We start from the raw sequence: 17282 nt of genomic DNA, 5'->3' as shown, positions 1-17282 counted from the left end.
ATGCTTCACTGGCAAACAATTTGAAAACAATCCACATTTGTAATAGTATTCATCTAAATATTTTAGGTTTTTTGCTCAGGTTACTAAGACTCAGGCCTTCAGCTCTGCAGCACAGTTAGTTAGAAACTTCCTGATGAAAGTTTCATGAGCAAATGCAGAGCCCAATATATTTATTTCAAACCAGTTCAGAATGTAATGACATTATAAGCCTAATATATATTTGCATGGGTTTCCAGCGAACTGAACCTGAGTTTCTGGCAAACTAAAGATCTGGTGTTTCCTGGATCTGTGCCTCTGTAGTGCACCTTCAGATAGGACCTGTGTGGCACAGAACTTCGGTGACATTGGCCCTGACTCTGGGTTCACAGCCCTAACTGAGTTTCTAAGGTCAACATTGTATAGGACATGGTCCCAAACAGCCACTAAACAAAATCTTGTGCCCATGGAGGTAATTAATTCAGGAAACACCATGACAGTTTCTCAATGAATTCTACAATGGTTTTAAACTTAATCTGCAAACTGAAGTTTTATACGAACCCAGAGAGCCAACACTGAACAAATGCCAAAAAGGCAGCTGTCCCCTAGTGACTGCTCACCAAGGATAGGATCTGCTGAGGCTCCCAAATCCTCAAGAGGAGTATTTTTTGTTCCAGATGAAAACTGCTCCTTCCACCAGTTTAAAGTTTGTCTTATCTTCCACCTCTAACCCAGTACATCCATGTTTCTGAAAATAATTTTTCATCAACAAAAAGTGAACAGTTTTAGCCTCAGAGAAAGGACCCCTACATAAACAGGAATTACTTTGCTGTAGAATTTGATCTACACAAATCGCATTTACTGGTTGTTTCTGAAATGTGCAGTTCTACTCACAAATAGATGATCTCTTTACCCCTCTTGTTCTGTCTTCACCACTTTTATGGCACTTCAAAGATGCATCAAAGCATTCACTACACTACTGCCGTGAATGACACTATCACAGGCTTTCTAGGTAATTTCCAGTTAGAATTGCTGTTGTGTCCAAGATAAGAGAATAGATGAAATCTAGGAGCTTGTTGACAGATGTGAAAGTGAAATTTTAACTATGATGAATACTATTCCTATATTGTCCAGTCTTAAACAAAAATAGATTGGCTGAAGCCAACCAATTAATGATTTTTTTTTTCTTCTTTTTAGTAACTGTGATGATAGGAGTCATGCTCCCTCCTGTGTTATCAGGATGAGCCTGTGAAAAGTTCTAATAGGAAGTGCCATTGTCCAGGGGAAATATTACATCTCCCTAAGAGGATTTTCTCATTTTAAACTGTAACTATGTGATATATTTTGGGTTAGAAATGGAAAACACAATTTGAATTGTGAGGATAATTAACTAGTGACACAGTGCATTCTCCTATCAGTTCAGATTTTGCAGTCGGTAGGCAGCACTAACCCAAACAGAGTTTAAAGCAGTCATGCAAGAATCACCGAGATGCAGTTTCTGGCTGTTTTGTATAAGAGGTCACAGACTAGCAGGCCTTTTCGGTCCTTGAATACTTGTGTGCCTGCTTGAACAAAGTGGCTCTGTCACTCTCAGTTGCAACTCCATACCATGAGATCAGAAAATGTCTTTTTCATCATCATAAATAAGATAGGAGGAAAAGAGGAAAGCCCAACTGTCTCAGTGTGGTGGGGCTGACCCTGTGCCAAGTGCTAACCTTTGCAGAAGGGGGTGCATTTAAGATGCTGAGGAGCTTCGCGTCTTGGGGAAAGAAGACGGTAACCGCCGTTGGGTCGCTGTCCCGCACCGCCTGCCCCCGCGGAGGGATCCGAGCGGGGACAGACGCGTTCCCACCGAGCGCCGCGGACTCGCAAGGAACGCACGGCACCCCCCGCAAGGCCCTGGCTCCGGCGGCGGGGGGAGCCCGGGGCCGGGGCGGCGCAGCGCGGAGGGCTGACGTCAGGGCGCGCGGGCGCTGCCCGCTGGCGGAGCGGGGCCGGCGGCGGCAGGTGGGTGCGGCGGCGCCTCGCCAGCGGCGGGGCACGGCGAGGGGGTCCGGCTCTGCGCGGCGGCCTGGCCCGGCGGCCGCGCGAAGGCCAGTGAGGCCGCGGAGCAGGCCGCGGTCGGCAGGCCCGCCCCGGGGCAGCGCTGGCAGGGCCCCTGCCGTCGGCCCGGCTAGCGGGTGCGCGGAGGGCGAGATGGAGCTTTCGGGGGAGGGCCCGGCGGCGGGTGACGGGGCTGGGGCGTGCGAACGGCCGGAGGGGGCGCGGGGAGCCGAGCTGCCGCTGTGCCTCGGCCGCGGAGCTTTGGGCGAGCTGCCGGCCGTCACGGCGGGGCAGGAGAGCCGGGAGCCGGCCCGGGCCCGGGCCAGCTTGCCGCAGGAGGCCTGTCGCGGGGGGAGCCGGCCCCAGTGGGAGAGGGAGGAGGTGGGACGGTGCCTCCAAACCGTCTGCGCCTCAGCACCGAACGGCCAATGAACCAAGCGCCGCGTCTCTCGGGCATTGCCTCAAATAAGCACAACTTCATGGAAAATTAGGCCTGCATGTAGCTAGTTGCAGTCACAGAGTTCCAAATATAGAAAACTGGCTTTGTTTTAAGGGGGAGGGGGGCAAATAGGGTTACATGTGAACACACCTCTACCTGAAGTCTTGGGAAGAAAGTAAGAGCGAGCTGTGGTGGGCACAGCTGCTTGCCTGGGCCTCGGCTCTGCAGCGGGTCTGTATGGCTGTGCCTCTCCCATCTACATGGATTGCAGAATCGTGTCCATTCCTACTTTGACTGCATTCATCAAAATTGCTCTAGTAATTGCAAGCTACAGGTAGAAACACTTGATTTGTTTTTAAGTTTGCTTTTCGCACCAGCCAGCTGGGTTTGAGAACAAGCAGTGAACTGGAATAGACTATTGGATATTCCACGTTATATTCTGTGCAGAAAAGGAAAACTGCTATTCTAGGGAGCAGGAAGGAATAGCCCTACCCCTTTCCTGCATTTACTCTTGTATTCAGTTCAGGATGCTACTAGTTTTAGATTTCAGTCAGCAAGGAACTTCTATAGAGGTTGGTGATAAATTGATTTATCTTTGTTTAAATCCCATTTTCCATGTTGGTTTGCACTGAGCAACTTTAACAAGCAAACAATACGCAGTTGCAACTGATCTTGCCAGGCTATCTTCTAGTTCTGCAGATACTCCTTTAAACGTAATGTGGGTTGATTGTGAATACTGTATAGGGATTCCTGTGAGTGCTTGTCCTTAACAAGGGCCAGACAAGAATATCTAATTGTTTTTGCACCTCCTGCTTCAGTGCTGACAGATTGTTCCGTGTGATTCCTTGCTCTCTATCCAGAGCTGAAGTTTTGGGCACTTAAATTCCGTGTTGGGAAAATGTAGCTGTTGCGTCTGAGATGACATGCTGGGTGCGGTACAGCTGCTGAAGCCTCTTTTGCCGTTGCAGCCCTAGGTAGCTGTGATACATTTTGTAATGTGAGACTCTGATTGTGAGGCAGTCTGTAATGACAAGCAAGCTTAATTTGTCAAGAGAAATGTTTTCTTGCTCATTTTTTCCCCTTTATGTGTCTAAGTTAATTCTAATTATGCTATTGTGTAACAGAGTACGTTTAAAAGCAGCAACAAACATTAAATGGCCTAATCTAGCACTTGGAACAGAACTGAAGTTCATGCAAGTTCTTTATTGGCTCTTAGACTATTGAAAGGCCTCTGGAAATACACAGTGATTTCACCTTAGTGGGCAAACGGGAAGACATGGAAGGACCATTGGAGAGACACATTTCTGTGAAAATGAAGAGCAAGGAGACTATTTCCTTGTAAAGGAGAATCTAGGGGCAGAGGAGCATATACTGGGGTGGTGGGAGAATGAGGCTCAGGTCCTTTGTACTGCTGTGTTACTTTGGAAGAATAAATTGGCCTCTAGTTTTGAAGCTCTCCCTCTGCAGACAGGTAACAACAGCATGCTTAGACCTCAGAGCAGGACCTGATGACCAGGATTAAAGCAGGATAGGAGTTTGACACTCCCTTTCAATGGGTTGTCAGCTAAATGTTTGTTTTCCCAGTCAGCTGGTACAAAAGCCAAGAGTAAGACGTTTATCTTGGGAGTTTAAAGTTTACCTGCAGGCAGTTCTCACTATCACACCTGAGCCTGTGGTGGATGTGGCATTCCTTCATATATGAAATCCTGCTGGCTATAGTCTTTATTTGTGTGTTAAAGTATTTGCCCAGTACTGTGAAGAGGACACAGCTACAAGTAATAGCCAATAGATGGCATTATGTACATCTATCAGAAAATAAGTGGATGCTTACAAACTTTGTTTTACTAGAAGATAACAAAACTCTCTTTGTTTCCTCCCCTCCCTCCTCCCCCAGCTTTAAACACATTTCTTGTCTGGGAGGAGCTTCTCTATCAAATCTGCTATGCTACCTTCCCTCCCCTCTTCTTATGCTGCTACAAGTAGAATGTTATCTGGTAGGTTTAAGTATCTGTCTCTCATATTGGCTTACAAGTCCCGCAGATAATTTCTAAAAAACGCAGCCTTCTTTAAGGAAGGCTTAAAATGCTTCTGTTCTTGCTTTTCTAGTTCAGTTGCATCCAGATAGCTGTGTTTTTATTAATCCATTTTAGAACAATAGTCAGAACACCATTATGCTATAAAATAAAACCTCATCCTCCAATATGTCCGATGCTTCATCTCTTTTCTTTAGTATGCTCATAAACCAGAGTGTAGTGGCCAATGTCATGTGTGATAACTTGAATTTAATGCAGGGTCCTTCCCATGCCATTTCAGGCTTCATTTATAAGTTGAAGAGAAATGAGAATCTTCACTTTATGGGCTGAACTTCTTTCAGTTCATCTTGGAGGGAGCTAGTGACGATTTGGAAGAAATACAAGTAATAAAAACAGCTTTCTCCTTCCTGTTTAAGATTAAACTGTTTCAGCTTCTGTTTTGGCTGGACTTTGAGCCAGTGAATGAAAAAACCAGAAGAGGAACTACAGAAAAAGGGAGGTAGAGAAGAAGTGAGGGTACTTAGTAACTTGAGACTGCAGAATACAGGAAGCACACGTATGTCAAGAACACAACTTTGTAAGGAACTGGTGGTGAGTCAGGAAACAGTCACTCCAGTCTGTCTCTTCCCCATGTTGCAAGAGTGGGAGCTGTAAGCTTGTGCTTTTTCCAGTTAAACTTAAAAGTGGTCTCTGATAGTCACATTAGATTGCTCCAATAGCACATTTTTTCCATTTGTTGAGTCCTAGAATACTAGTTGTGCCTTACTGAATATCTTCAACTGAGATCTACCTTGTCTCTCTGCAATACTATCTGGGTACGTGCAGCTATAATATATGATATTATACCTTTAGATGCCTCTTGCTCTTTCTAATGTAGTACCGTGAAATACTGAAGACTGCTTTTCTTCCCCTCACCTTCCTCTTCTGTCCACTAGATTAAGCAACAATGGCATTTGTGAAGAGCGGATGGCTGCTCCGGCAAAGTAAGTCATGGGCCTTTTACCTTCTTTTCTACCCACTGTGTCTAACTTCAGAAAACATCAGAGCAACTTAGTAATTCCCAGGTCTTTCTTAAAACAAGTCTCTAGCTCTGTGGGTTGTTTTTTGTTGGGGTTTGGTTTTTGGGTTTTTTTACGACACTTCACAAAACAACCTGTCATGACAGCATTTCCCTGTGACCTTTTGGATATACCAGTGGGAAACAGGATATACCGTATCTGAGATGTCTGACTGGCATTCAGCTTCAGATGCTGCTCTGTAATTAGTGCTGTATAAGGGGAGACTTCGAAACTTTAGCTGACACCTTAACTTAATGTCTTCAATTATTCATGCCCTCTGCTTGTTCTTGCAGCAATTTAGAACTAAAGTGCCAGGTTATGCATTTAAAATAAACTTAGTTGTGACTTTGAATACTAGATAAAATATGGAACCCAATTCTGTAATGTTCTGAAGTGGAGGTGTTGTAGTACAGCATTTTGCTTGGCACCTCAGAATGTCTGGGGCAACTGTGAAGTATTTCTTGGATTATTTTTTAATAACCCTAGGACATAAATACTTCACAATATGTGCCCTCAAAAGTGACTGTCTGATTTTTAAGGTACTATTTTACGGCGTTGGAAGAAGAACTGGTTTGACCTGTGGTCTGATGGCCGCTTAATATTCTATGATGATCAAAATCGCCATGATACAGAAGATAAAATCCACATGCGAATCCATTGCATCAACCTCAGAGTGGGGAATGAATGTCGAGGTAATAATGAAACCTGCAGGATTTGTGTATTCAGAGATTCTTTACAACTTCAGGGCCTGCCCAGCATACCATTTACAACGCTACTGCACCCCCCTCCCCCAACTACTAAATTCTCTTATAGATACCCAGGGCGTGCTATCACCATGGGATAGATTAGGTTAGGATTCGACACTTCCTTTTAAAACTCAGTGAGGACAGTGTACCATATATGCAGGTGGCAGGCACGCACATGAGAATGGGATGTTCACAGTAGACTTCAGTGTCTGATGATAGAGTGTTACTGGTGTAATTATAGTGCTGGCTGGAGTGAGAGGCAGGACTAGAAATGGGAAACCAGATTTTTTTTGAGTATTGCTAAGTTCACTTCTAGCATTTGTTAGTACTCCAGTTGATGTGACACAAGTGTTGGAGAGTACTTCTTGCTAAGTATGGATTGGTTCTGCTGTTAAGACACCTGCATTTCTTAGTAGCTCTGAACATCATTCCTTACTTTCAGGACACTAAAGAGTGAGAACAGGTTATTTCCTTCTCTAATTTGTTCTGATGCCATGGAAAGCAGCTACAACTGGCCCTAGTTTATTTTGTCCAGACTTTTGCATGAACTGCCTCCCTTCTTGTAAATGTGATCATGGAATTCTGGTTACAGATATTTCATAACTCATCTCTTTTTTCTGACTCAGATTTCCAGCCTCCAGAGGGGAAGCAGAGAGACTGTTTACTGCAGATTGTTTGCCGTGATGGGAAGACAGTCAACCTCTGTGCAGAGAGTGCAGATGACTGCCTGTAAGTCTGCCAGAGAATATTGTTTTTGCTGCCTCTTTCTCTTTTATCTTTCTTTTTCTCTCTCCCCCTAATTTTTTTCCTTCCTTTGGACTTTCAGAGGCACGTTTTAAGAAGGTTTTCAAGCAAGTAAAAGCAGGCTTTCAGTGACAAAAAATATAGCTTTCCTGTAAGAAGTTGCCTAGCTCATAAAAAACTAACTGCAAGTTAAGTCACTGAAAACACCAAAGGGTGAGGAGGAGTAAAAGAATCTTATTAATACGGTTAATGCAAGACTTGCTAAACAGATTTTTTTTTTCACTTTTCCCATTCCTCAAGTTGTATGTGACCCTGCATAGCCCAAGGACATTCCAACCAGTAGCGAAAGGAATAATATTCCATTATTGTGAACTCTCATCTGGGCCTGGCTGTGTATAGTTAGATAACTTCTATCATGAATGTTTGCCAAGAATGCGTGGTGCATCGAGCACGCTCCCAGACATATGGCATTGGAGTATCTGTGTGAAGTGTATGTACCTTCTGTTCAAACTGTAATAGCATCAAGACCCACACCCTCTAGTTAGCACAGATGCAACTGTTCAGGCAGGAGATACAACTTTCTTGGTGTATCTCTTCCCTTTTCCTTATCCTAAGCATAGCTGCGTATTACCTGGCTGTTGTGTTTGCAGTGAGGACCTCCAAAACTGCATCTGTTCTTTCTTGTGTTCCTCCTCATTCCTTCTCAGCTCTGCAAAGAAAGTAATTATTTCTCAGTCTTGGTGTAACACCTTTGTGCATTCATTTTAGTGTATCATTAGGCTTTGATTAAACTCTGCTCCTGGAGTACTTTTGGCTGCTAACCTTGGTTTTTTCATAGTCCTAAAAAGAAAACTGGCATTAATTTTTATCAGTGTTCCACTAAATAATGGGGTTTTTTTTTTGCAGGGCATGGAAGATTGCTCTCCAGGATGCCAGAACAAACACAGTAAGTGTACTACCTAAGACTAGTAGAGAAGCAACACATCAGTGTTGTGTGGTCCAGCAGTTTACTTCTGAAATCCTGTTCCATCATTCTCTGCTAGAGACAAAGAGGGTCATGAGCATGATGATAAGGCTTGTGGGTGGGGAGAAGAACGACCCTCTGGATCACATGCACTTGTCATTTTGCAGTCATTTTGACAAAGACTTGTCACTTTGCAGCCAAGTCCAGGCAAATACATGGTGGGTGAAAGTAAATAATTTCAGGGAATGATTTCTCTGGGTGGAAGTGAATGTTTGGGAAACTGGTCTGTAAAGGAAGTGGGCACTGAGGCTGCGGGCAAAAGTAAATCTTCTGCAACCAGTAAAAATGCACTTTCCACTCCTAGTGTTTGTTGCCTACCAGGCACAGTGCTAAAGGAAGCTTACTGCAAAGAAGCTGTTTGTTAATGCAGATCCATTACATTGTGGAATGCTTCTTGGCAGAGACTAGGGGAGGAGCTAGAGGTGCTTGGAGGGGAATGCAGGCATGCCAAGAAGGAGCGTATTACCTCTGCATCAGCATGCTTGCTGTGGAGAGTGAAGAGGTCAGGAATCGTAAAAGCCTCTATGGGAGTTCTCTAAAGAACCACACCCATCCCCTTGTGGGTATCATCAATTTTTTTTTCCTCCAGACTGCCTTCCAGAGTACTCTTTCAGCACTAGCTTTCCTTACATGGCTAGACTAAACCAACCTGAGATGTTTGTTTCATGGGGAAATGCTGGGTTTTGTAGAAGCTTACCTCAGTTTTTCATGGGTCACATTAACATTGCCACTGTATTGAGGCATCAGTCATATGATATAACTTAGATATGTAGATACCCAAAGCAAGCACTTGTTGTATCAAAACTACTCTGGACACAGTTGACTCTGACTGCAGCCATGCGATGCTGCTCCATGGTGTTAAATGAGAAGTGAAGGAATTGTCCTCACGCAGAGGACACAACACTCATGGTCTGTCTGCTCTAGTTTTAGGGGCTTTATCTGGCTTACGTGTGAGACACTGACTCCTGGTTTCAGGAGACAGGAGCTGCTGCTTTTCATGTCTCACACTCAGCTGCCAGCCCTGCTAGATGGCATGCAAAACTTGGCAGTGCACCACCTTTGTCAGCCAAGGCTGCTATTGAAAGTAGGGAAGGTAGCCCTCTGCACAAGTAATATCATGAATTAGCACCTTCCAAAGCTATTTAAGGTCTCCAACAAGGACTTGAGCTAACGGGGTAACTGGGTTTGAGTCCATCTGTAGGTGTCTGACACAGCTTTCAAAACCACCGAGCATCCAGCAGTGCCTCATAACATTACTGGAATAGCAGGATGATCACCCTAGCTTTGAGAACTCTGTCATTTAGACGTTTGCAGACTTGTGTCATATAATTCTGCATAGAATGTCATAATTCTGCACAGAATTCCCTGTAGCAGAACAGAATAAATTTATTGCTAAGATGTAAGCATTTGCTGGACTTTTTCTCAGGTGGTAGAAATACCTGCCTCTTCATACAGTGCTTTCAACAGTGTGTTTCAAGTGATCCTTAGAATCTCCACCACAAATTTGACCGGGGATACGGCCATAGTATGCCCTCAAAAGTCTTTCTACAGTCCAGGTACAAAAGGCAGTAAGAACATTCTCTATCAAGCTATTAAAGCGTTCACTGGTAAATTAAAAAAAAAATAAATCCTTTTTTCTTGTGATAGGGCACTGACTAAGAGCACCACTGTAGATTCCTGGTATTAAGGGCAAGAATACAAGGCTACTGTAACAAACCTTAATTATCTTTGAGAGCAACTTGTTGATGGATTCAAGTAAGTTATCACCTTTGCCTCATGGCTGCCTTCAAAAAGGAACAGAACTATAGGTGGCATTTGCAAAGTAATTCCCTAAAAACAACCAAGCCCCTCAAATCCCTACATTTAAACCGCTGTTACTGCATTTTTTTAAAGTCTCCTCACAGCCAGAAAGTGAGAGGTGGCTAAGAACTGTGACAGTGTTCTGCTAAAATGTTCAGGTATCACTTTTGGCTACTGCATTCGCTTCCTTTATCTGCTCTTGGTGATATCACTCCAGGGTGCCAGAAAGCAGATAGGTTAGTTGTGAAGGCTTTTTTATCTGAAAACGGAGGATGAAGAAGAGGGTAATTTCTAAAACTGAGGCTATGAAATGAGGGAAGGAGTTGGTGTGCTTTCATGCACATGTATGCACGTGTGTGTGCACACACACAGAGGTAAGAACTTATGGCTGCTTCCTCTGGTTGATAGGCATTTGTGTTCTCCCAGGTCTGCTCTCCAGGTAGTTTCTTTTTGCAGCGCTTTATAAGGCACTCACTGCTTTCTTAACATGCAGCATGTCTAAAGGTTACTCTTTCCTTAGGGTCACTGAGTTTTAATACTTGCACTGCTCTCACTGGCTGCCTGTAGGAACAGGTGATAACTGCTACCTTTCCATGGTGTTTAGGGCTACATGGGATCTGACGTGATGTATGATGAGACAGCCATTTCCTCAGCCCCTCCTCCCTATACAGCTTATGCCACACCATCACCAGAGGTAAGAGCTGCAGTCGGGAAGCATTAAAATAAGTGAGGTTGCAAAAGTGGCCATCCTTCAAGCACCCAAACTACTCCCAAAGCGCAGTGTTTCACAGTTAGAGCCAGATTTAAGGTTTGTACAAAAGGAGAGTGAGAGTAAGGCACTAATAATCTACTGTCACTCCTACGGATTTCCTTGGAAAGGGATGAGGCAGAGCTGGTTGGAGTTATATAAAGGGATGGCTGCTCAGTGAACTTGGAAAATTAAGCTTCTTAAAGACAGGGCAGAAGTTATTTAGTTAATCTTGAAAAATATTGGCCATGCAGCTTTTAACATAAGGAGGTGTGACTACACTTTTCACACTGTGTAGGCACTGGGAGGATATAAAATCAGAAGTTTTAAAAATAGGACTTAATGACTGGAGCTGTCACTTCTGACACATAAGGATTTTGTTGTATCCAACATGTCATAGCAACACAGGAACTCTAGCTTCTGGATGCACAGTTCTTCTACAGTGGAGAAGGAGCAGCATCAGGGCTGAATCAGTATATATTGGGGATTTCTGGATGTTCTGACCCAGGTGCAGTGATACACAAAGGGATAGTTTAGGGTAGTATTACTTGTTGCACTATAGGTGCTCTGCTCCAGCCCCGCACTGTTAAAAATAGTTGTTAAGAACTAGATGTGGTACTGGGAGCTGTAGCAGGACTAGCAGCAGGCCTCCTCTTTTGGAGAACAAAATTGCTTCCAAAACATACAGCTACAGAGTATTTGTCCTGAATTTGATATTTACTTGCAGTGTGCTAGAGGAAAGTTGGTTGGAGTTTCTTGGGATCAGCTGCTGCCTACCTGGCACTTGTGAGCTCTCCAGAGAGCTGTTGTTGGCATGAGGGCAGAGAGGAGAAGCTGGTAAGGCTGCTGTGACTCTGCCTGATGATCCAGGCCCTGCCTCTAAAATTTACCATCCAGGAGGGGTGAAGAGTGAATGCTGCTTAGAGGCACTTATTTTTTCAAGCAGCTGTTCTAAATCCTTTCCAGGGAGTAGATAGGTTCTACCAGAACAGACTGGATACTTTAGTGAAACTTTAACTGCATTAGAAATGAACAATTGAACAAAGTGCATAATCGGATACATAACAAAGATGACTTTTGTAATGGGTATTTTTAATTTCACCAGGTTTATGGCTACGGCTATGATCAGTACAATGGTGCGTATGCCCCTACTGGTCCTCAAGTCTTCTATGCCTCCAACGGACAAGCTTATGCTGTTCCCTATCAGTATCCGTACCAAGGTAATCGGTATCAATCATATCCTTCACCTTCCCGTAGAAGCTATTTGAGTCAGTCTTTCTGGCTTTAATTCTATTAATCACCATCCTTTATCACCCACCACTCTTGCAGAACAGAGTGGTAGAAAGAAACCTGACCTGACTTGTAACTGGAACCCTTATGCTTTCACAACAAAGCAAGTGCAGTGAGATTTATATTAAGTGATCTAACCTTCCCAATGTGATCCCAACGTATTTACATTACTTCATAAACTCTCTGCCTCAAGCACACAGAACTCTCTAACTACAGTAGGCAGCATGTTTTCTAAGGAAAGATAGAAGAGCCAGAACGAGATTTATTCAGTACTCCATACTGGGCATTGATGGAGCTTTTGATTCATCTGTTGCTCTTATACCTAGCTTAATTATTTCAACACTGATGTTCAGCTATGACCTCAGAATTAAATGCAAGTTTCAGAGATAAATCCGCTCCCCAAGCAGGGTGGTAACTGGTTCGTTCCCCACATGCTGAAATTGCTGTAAGGCAGTACATTCAGCCTTGTGAAGTCTTCTATTTCTCTGTTCAGGTTTGTATAGCTTTCAATCCCAATAAGAGGAAAGAGACTAAAATTTTAGGGTGTGCTTTTAAGCTTAGTCACCTTAATTTAGTATTAGCTCTGCATAGAGAGCTCAAATCCTACAGAATCAGGGCTTTAGAGTAGTATGGGTAATAATAAATCAGAAGATTTAACTTACTAACTGTAAGATGTCCTGGCTCTGCAAACAAGAATCTCTGTTCAGAATCTTTTTCAGTTTTGAGGGAGATTCTTTTTTTTTCATTTGACATTTGTCAGATTATTTCATTTGCCTTTTCTGTTTTTTGTTACAAGGGAGGTGCATCAGCCTGAAGCTTTTGATGCTTTCCCCATCTAAGTTAGCGAAGTCCTAAGCTATACATATATATATGCAAACACAGAGGAAGGGGTGTTCTGCTGGTTCTCAGAAAAGCAGCAGCTTGTTGAAAGTCCCAAAAACCATTTTTAAAAACTACCATCAGGCCTTGAAAATCAAGCCTCAGAAACCTGTACGGTAAAAATGCAGCATTAAATAGTAACTCTCCTAAAGTTTGCAAGTCCAGTGGGTTAAGATACTAGTTAGAGGTTGGGCATAGTAACTAAGCCCCAATGTTTTCCTTCACTAGGGGTACCGCAAGTAAATCTTAGGGGTCAAGTTTACCCCCATCAACTAACATAACCCGTGTACGTTCAGCTTCGTTGCTCATTCTCTGAATTGACATAATCCTTCTCATGAAGTTCCCAGTCATGCATTGTTGACAGTCAGTGTGAGCCTTCTCCAGTTGTATTAGTTGAATTACTTCAGTATCTGTTACAAAAAACAATGCAATATCTTCAAGAATACTTAATCTTCCTGAAATGTCTGGAGGGGAAAGCAATACTATTATGGTTGCTTTGGAGGTAGGAGCTAAGTCACAAAACATGACAGGTGGAGCTTGCACAAGTCTGTTGGGTCAATTGGTAGTTTCTTGAGTCTTAGGTTAATTCCTTACTAGTGGGCCAATCTTCATCTGAAAAGAAACGTAGCAGCTGTCGCCACACAACAGGATGTGAAGGCTGAGTTGAAGTAGTAGGCAGTAATTGTAAATAACTGATACACAGTTTCTGACAAACCACTGTCTTAAGAGCTGCCAAAGATTTTTTTTGTGGGGTGAACTACACTATTTGCCTTAACTTCAAGGTGGAATCAGTTTTTAGACCCACTTCTTGCATTAAATCCACTAAGCATTTGATAGAATGATACAAGTAATTCATAGGTTCTTTGCTAATATAAATGCAGAACAATGTTCAGTTTTACATTTGTGATGAGCTTTTCTCCCAGATACTAAACTCTTAGGAGGCTAGAAGTGTTGCTAGGTCTCTGGATTTATTTAATAAATGTGGAAGCTGAATCCAAAGCAGAGATGTATTCTACCTTTGTAGCTGACATAATCTTAGTGTTCAGTAGAACGAAGAGGGTGAAAGAACGGGCACATTTTGAAATTGCAATGCACAGCATTAAGATACAGATTTCTTTTTTCCTCATCCTAACAATCTTTTATTACCTAGGACCTTATGGCCAACCCCCTGCAAACCATGTCATCATTCGAGAGCGTTACCGTGACAGCGATGGAGATCTTGCAGTGGGCATGCTTGCTGGAGCAGCGACTGGAATGGCTCTGGGATCATTATTCTGGGTCTTCTAGATTACCCGTTCCTTATCTTTGTAGTTCCAAAAACCTTTATTGTGTGCAATAATATATTGGCAATGTTGTTTACTGTTAAACTTTAAGAAACGCAATAGTTATTTTTCGGTAGTGACATCTTAATACCTGATTCTTAACTGTCCTAAGGAGAGTTTAAAGGCACCATTTAGTTACGTGGTTGGAGATGGCATGTGCTGCTCTTGAATTCTGTTCTGATGTTTGGAGTTACAAGGATTTGTACTGATAAGGACCAACATGAGCACCAATGTAACATTGTAGCAGTCACTAGCTTTATAAATAGACTGGCACTGTAAAAACTGTGGAAAAAATAGATTTTTTTGAGGGTCTAAAATCTGGTCCAAATAGGAGGTTTACAGGGGCCCTGCATTAGTATATATGTACTACTGGCTTCTAAACATTCCCTGTACAAACACACAGCTCAGCAGAAACTCTTTGGCATTAGTAATCTGCTATGCTTGAGGATTTTTTTGTTTTCAAACTTGCCTGCAGATGGTAGTGTATTTTCTTAAATGGGGTCCTATACCTGTTTCACACCATCCAAGTGAGGTTGTCTTTGAAGATGTGTAAGCAAACCGCTAAGAAGCAGTAGCACTCCTCAGTTCTTCTATTCTCCCAGAAATGTGAATGACCAGTGGCAAGGAAGATCAATGTTTGTTGTTTCACCTCTCTCTTTATCCTGAATCACTCTTCTCTGGTCAGATGGAAGTAATGGATGTTTAGCTTTGCAAGGGGTCTTCCTTGTCTATAGAACAGTCTCCTCAGACACTGTACTGACTGCATTGCTGAGGATGAGGCCACTGTCTAATGTCTCTGCTTATTACTGCTATCGCTCTGCAAAGTCTGCAGGAGGAGAACTAACTTGAACAACCCTTGTCCCACTGGGCCTACCAGAACCCACCTGCAGGCAGTAATAGTCAGGAGGGGAGAGACAAACAGCACAAGTAGACCTTGCACACAGGCACTTGGATGTCAGCTGCCTTGCCATGGCTAGGATATAATGTCTGCCTCTCAGCATCCAAGGTTTCCTGAACCAGGTTCATTATTTGCATCTAGTTTTGAGCACAGCTGAGCCTCCCTTTGTTCTATGTACACTTCCCCCTCACATTCAGCAGGTCTCTTCTTCCCTCCATGACTTGTTAAGGAAAACACTCCCAAGGAACCTGGCTGGCTTTGCTTGTATGACTGGTTCCTTACACAGTGTGCTCCTGCTGGCTGCTGTGCTATGGACTGTAACCTGGAGTGCAACTCTTACATGTGTTATGTGGCCTGTTACCTTATCCTGTTATAATCTGTACTGAGCTGTGCTTGGCAGGGGAAAGCAAGCTCTAAAGAAATGCACATGCTTTCTTATTCAGGTGAAAGAGGCAGGGTGCCCAAGTTGAATGCTTTATAGTAAGAAGACTTATTTTTATACTTCCACTTTCAGCTTCCTGTATTCATACTGTTTTAATATGTTAAGTCTTTCTTATGCTTTCATTCAAAAGTAGATTAATTTCCTTAAGGTTCACAGGGTTTCAGGTATGTCAGGAAAGAAGAAAAAGAATGAGAATTTGCACCCATATAAATTTAGATCAAGCCCCAACTTTTTTTATTTCATCCTAAAGCTGTCTTGGCTCTGTTCTATATATTTAAGCAATGTCCAATGTCTTGGACAAGAGTTTGGATAGCAGCTGGGGGAAGCACTAAGCTTTCATGACTCTTAAGTCCAACTCAACAAACCAAAATCATCAGAAGGAAACACACAGATGTAATCTTGGATACATTACTAAGAGTGGGCTTAATCCAGGGAATGTAAACTTCTTCCAAGAAACTTTGGCTCAGAGCCGAAACCAATGTGCATGCATGTCCTTTCACAGATTAATACGAGCTGCATAAGGTCTGCCAGTGGTATGGACTGAAAGGGCTTGTTGGAGGTTCAAAAGAGGACTAAAGCAGAAGTTTCCTATAGCTAGTCCAAACCAAAAGAAATTGGACTACCTTACTGAAGTTCTCCTAGAAGCCTGGTACCCTTGAGCTCAGGAGGAGATGGTGACTGTCTGGAACTTAAGTGAACAAACATTTCTATCCTTTTTAAGCCTTGAGATAATAACCTTGAAGCTGATTACAGGTCTACACTGCTGTTTAGTTTGCGCTTCACAATATAACTAGTTCTGCAGAATACCTCCATCTCCTCTTCTCCCTGTGTGATACTTTGCTTGTAAGGGGTGGGGGAGAATAAAACAATTGAACATCATTGTAATTTCTTTTGAATTTCATAATGATTGTGAAAGAGCAGCACAAAGTGAATCAGCTAATAATTTATTTTAAGTTCAGAGTTTTATTGTGTTTTTTTTGTTGGGTGTTCTTCTTGTTTTGGTGGGTTTTTTGATTTTTTTTTTTGCAAGAGCTGTTGATCACAGCAGGAGAACGTCTTTTGTGCTTTCAGGAGATAACTGTATCTAGGTCCCCAGTTTCTTCAAGTGAAGTGTGTAAGATAACGACTTTGTTGATTGCAAAACATTTCTGGGTTGAATTCAAAGCAAGAAATGATCTTTTTAATTCAAATTGAAGTAAGTCTCCATTAAAACAATAACCTTACCCCTTCTCAAGGGAAAGAAAAATTGAAGCTGAAGATTCTAGTTCCATCTTGGTAAGAATAGACTTCTTTTATACTAAAATCATGAGCTACTTTTCTATGCCAGTACCATATGCATTTAGAAGTTAGAAAGCAAATGTACAAAACTGTGCTAGAGCATAAAATCAAGAGAGTAGTTATCTTACTGCAGGTGCTTGTAGCCTTTCTGATCTCACTGAAGAAACAGAAGTGGAAACATCTTGGTGCACAAAGCAGCAGCACAGGGATAGCCACTTGAATTCACGGGTGGTTAAAGCTCATAAACTTGCTTCCTGAAGACACGGCCATAGCTCCTGTTGCTCAGGAACAGAATGGAGGTTTGGTCACATTTATAATCATACCCTGCTGGATACATAGTCATGACTCACTAGCCTTTCTCTGCCTAGTTCACTACTTCCTCTGTCTGCCGTTTGTGTAGATGCTGGCTTGAGCTGAAGGAACAGGGCCAGAGTGGATTTCAGGGCTTAGAGGGACTGCCAGCTTCTGGAGATAGGTGACACCACAGTGATGGGAAGAGGCAGTGGGTGCATGAAGATAATTTTCAAAACAGATTGAAATGATAGTCCTACAAAGGTGTTTG

At 42.9% G+C, this 17282-nt stretch overlaps 1 protein-coding gene across 1 annotated transcript; it reads left to right on the top strand.

The window, feature by feature from the left end:
- Positions 1-5437: 5437 nt before the first annotated feature.
- PLEKHB2 (pleckstrin homology domain containing B2) lies at positions 5438-14067 on the top strand (the record flags this gene model as incomplete). Its single annotated transcript, XM_082003895.1, has 7 exons — positions 5438-5474; positions 6089-6241; positions 6922-7024; positions 7946-7985; positions 10468-10557; positions 11717-11831; positions 13931-14067. 7 exons carry the CDS (start codon positions 5438-5440, stop codon positions 14065-14067), a joined length of 675 nt encoding a protein of 224 aa, XP_081860021.1.
- Positions 14068-17282: the final 3215 nt, after the last annotated feature.

The sequence above is a fragment of the Phaethon aethereus genome (assembly GCF_964289735.1).
Source record: "Phaethon aethereus genome assembly, chromosome: 9".
Taxonomy (NCBI): Eukaryota; Metazoa; Chordata; class Aves; order Phaethontiformes; family Phaethontidae; genus Phaethon; species Phaethon aethereus.
This window is presented reverse-complemented; position numbering and strand designations above follow the sequence as displayed.